Raw genomic sequence first — 2,500 nt, 5'->3', positions numbered from 1 at the left:
ATTTTTTCTCTCCCCTCCCTCCCACCCATTTTTTTCTCCCCCCTCCCTCCCCCCTCCCCACCCCTTTTTTCCCTCTCACCACCCCTCCCCCCCCTTTTTTCTATATCCCCCTCCCCACCCTTTTTTTCCCTCTCTCCTCCCCTCCCCCCTCCCCACCCCACCCCCTTTTTTTCCCTCTCTCCCCCCTTCCTTCCCCCCTCCCCTCCGCCCTACCCCTATATTTCCCTCTCACCCCCCCTCCGCCCCCCCCCCCCCAAAAAAAAAACCAGTTGCCGACCGGGGACATGGCGCCGGGCCGCCCCCCCCTCGGCTACGGAGGCTACGACATGTCCGGTTCTTGGGCTACGGATGCCTACGGTTCCTACGGATCCCAGCACGTCCGCAGCGCCATCTCCGCGGTCAAAGGTGAGGCTCATGGTCGTTGGTTCGTTGTTGGGGTTGTGGGGGGGGGGGGTGGGGGGGGTTGTGGGGGGTGAGGGGAGGGGGGTGAGAGGGGGGAGGGTGTTGAAAAGGGGGGTGAGAGGGGAGGGGGTTGAGAGGGGAGGGGGGAAGGGGCGGGGGGGGGAAAGGGAGGGTGAGAGGGAGAGGGGGAGGGGAGGGGGTGAGAGGGGGGGGTAAAAGAGGGAGTGAGAGGGGAGAGGGTGAGATGGGAGGGTGATGAGAAGGGGGTGAGAGGGGAAAAGGGAGGGGCTGAGAGGGGAGGGGTTAAAAGAGGAGGGGTGAGAAGGGAGGTGCGAAGGTGAGGGAAGGGAAGGAGAGAAGGGGGGTGAGAGGGTAGGGGTGAAAGGGGAGGAGGTTAAAAGGGAAGGGGAAGGAAGAGTTAAAAGGAAGGGGAAAGGGAAGGGAAGGGGAGAAATACAGTCCAAGTCGAGGCTCATGTAGAGATTGATGTATAGTGGAAGAGAGAACAAGAAAAGAGAGAAGGGAAGGAGAAGGAGAGAGAGAGGGAAAAAGAGGACGAAAGAGGAGAGGTAACGCAGCAAAAAATTAGGAGAGAAGAGTGGAAGGGAAAGAGAAGGGAAATGAGAAAAGGCGAAGGGAAGGCAGAGATAGAAAGAGAATTGGAGTCGTAGCGAAACGTAGCGAAAGAGAAAACAAGGAGAGAAGATAATCCAAAAATACACCGAAGAAGAGCTAAACAAACTGAAAAAATAGCAGCAAAATTAATAGCATCAGAACCAGTAGTAATAGCATTATAGTGGTCATAGTAGCAGTGATATTATAGTAATGCAAAGAGTGGTAATAGTAGTGGTTATAGGGGTAATGATATTATAGTAGTAATGATAGCATTTATAGTGGTAATAGTTGTAGTTATAGTAGTTATAGTAGTAGCTGTGATAGTAAGCTATAGTAGTAATAACAGTATTTATAGGTACCATAGTAGTAGTCAATAGTTGTTGTTACTACTACTCTAATTACTTCTATTACTACTAAAGCTGCTACTACTACCCCAAATACAACTATTTCCACTATTACTACTATAATACTATTACTCCTGTTATGATAGTAATAGTTACAGTAGTAATATTAATAGCATTGATAGTGACAATAGTAGTAGTTATAGTGGTAATAGTTGTTACAGGAGTAATAATATTTTAGTAGTAATAATAGTAGTAACAGTGATAATAATTGCATTTGTGGTAATTGTAGTAGCTATAGTAGTAATAGAAGTAGTTAGAGTAGTAATAGTAGTAATATAAGTAGTTAGAGTAGCAATAGTTGTAGAAACGGAAGTAGAAGTAGAAGTAGAAACATTCGTAGTAGTAAAAGGAAAGAAAGAAGAAAAGAAAGAAAAGGGACAAGTGTAAGAATAAAGAGCATAAGGAGCAGGGGAAAACCGTATAAGGATAAATGAAGTATAAGAATATAAAGAATAATCAAGTCTTTAAAACCGAAGAGAAAAAAAATCATAAGATAGAAAAAAACAAAGAATGAAAACGAGACAAAGCAAGAGAGAGCGAAAGAGAGCGAAATAGAAAGAGAGAGAGAGAGAGAGAGAGAGAGAGAGAGAGAGAGAGAGAGAGAGAGAGAGAGAGAGAGAGAGAGAGAGAGAGAGAGAGAGAGAGTGAAAGAGAAAGAGAAAGAGAAAGAGAAAGAGAAAGAGAAAGAGAAAAACAAAAATAAAAAGAAAAAGACAGAAAGACAAAGAGAAAGAGAAAGACAAAAAGATAGAGAGAGAGAGAATACAACAGAGAGAACAGAGCCAGGGCGTCCCAAGTGGCACAGTGCCAAAAACGGGTTTCGAGTGTCACTTGAGCTCTGTCTTGGGTAAGGACGCTCACTTGGCACTCCTGTCCAACCTCCAGCGGGGCTTAAGTATGACTCCGGGTGCCACTCTGAATGGGGTGGCACTCAAGCAGGCGGAAGTGCCAAGGAGAAGGAGCTAGGAGGAGGGTTTGGGAGGGTGGAGTGGGAGTGGAAGAGACAAAGGAAAAAGAGGGAGGGAGGGAGGAAAGGAGGGAGGGAAAAAAAGAAAGGGAGGGAGGGAGGGAAAGAAAGG

At 46.8% G+C, this 2,500-nt stretch overlaps 1 protein-coding gene across 10 annotated transcripts in view; it reads left to right on the top strand.

The window, feature by feature from the left end:
* Positions 1 to 2,500, top strand: part of LOC113824907 (GATA-binding factor 6-A) — a 71,007-nt gene that overhangs the window by 51,909 nt on the left and 16,598 nt on the right. For all 10 annotated transcript variants that reach the window (XM_070116233.1, XM_070116232.1, XM_070116230.1 and 7 more), the window contains exon 6: positions 270 to 405. In XM_070116233.1, the coding sequence (XP_069972334.1) occupies positions 270 to 405 (136 nt within the window). The remainder of the gene's footprint in view (positions 1 to 269; positions 406 to 2,500) is intronic.

This window comes from Penaeus vannamei, chromosome 38, assembly GCF_042767895.1.
Source record: "Penaeus vannamei isolate JL-2024 chromosome 38, ASM4276789v1, whole genome shotgun sequence".
Taxonomy (NCBI): domain Eukaryota; kingdom Metazoa; phylum Arthropoda; class Malacostraca; order Decapoda; family Penaeidae; genus Penaeus; species Penaeus vannamei.
The sequence above is the reverse complement of the archived record's forward strand: the minus strand, read 5'-3'. Positions and strand labels throughout refer to the sequence as shown.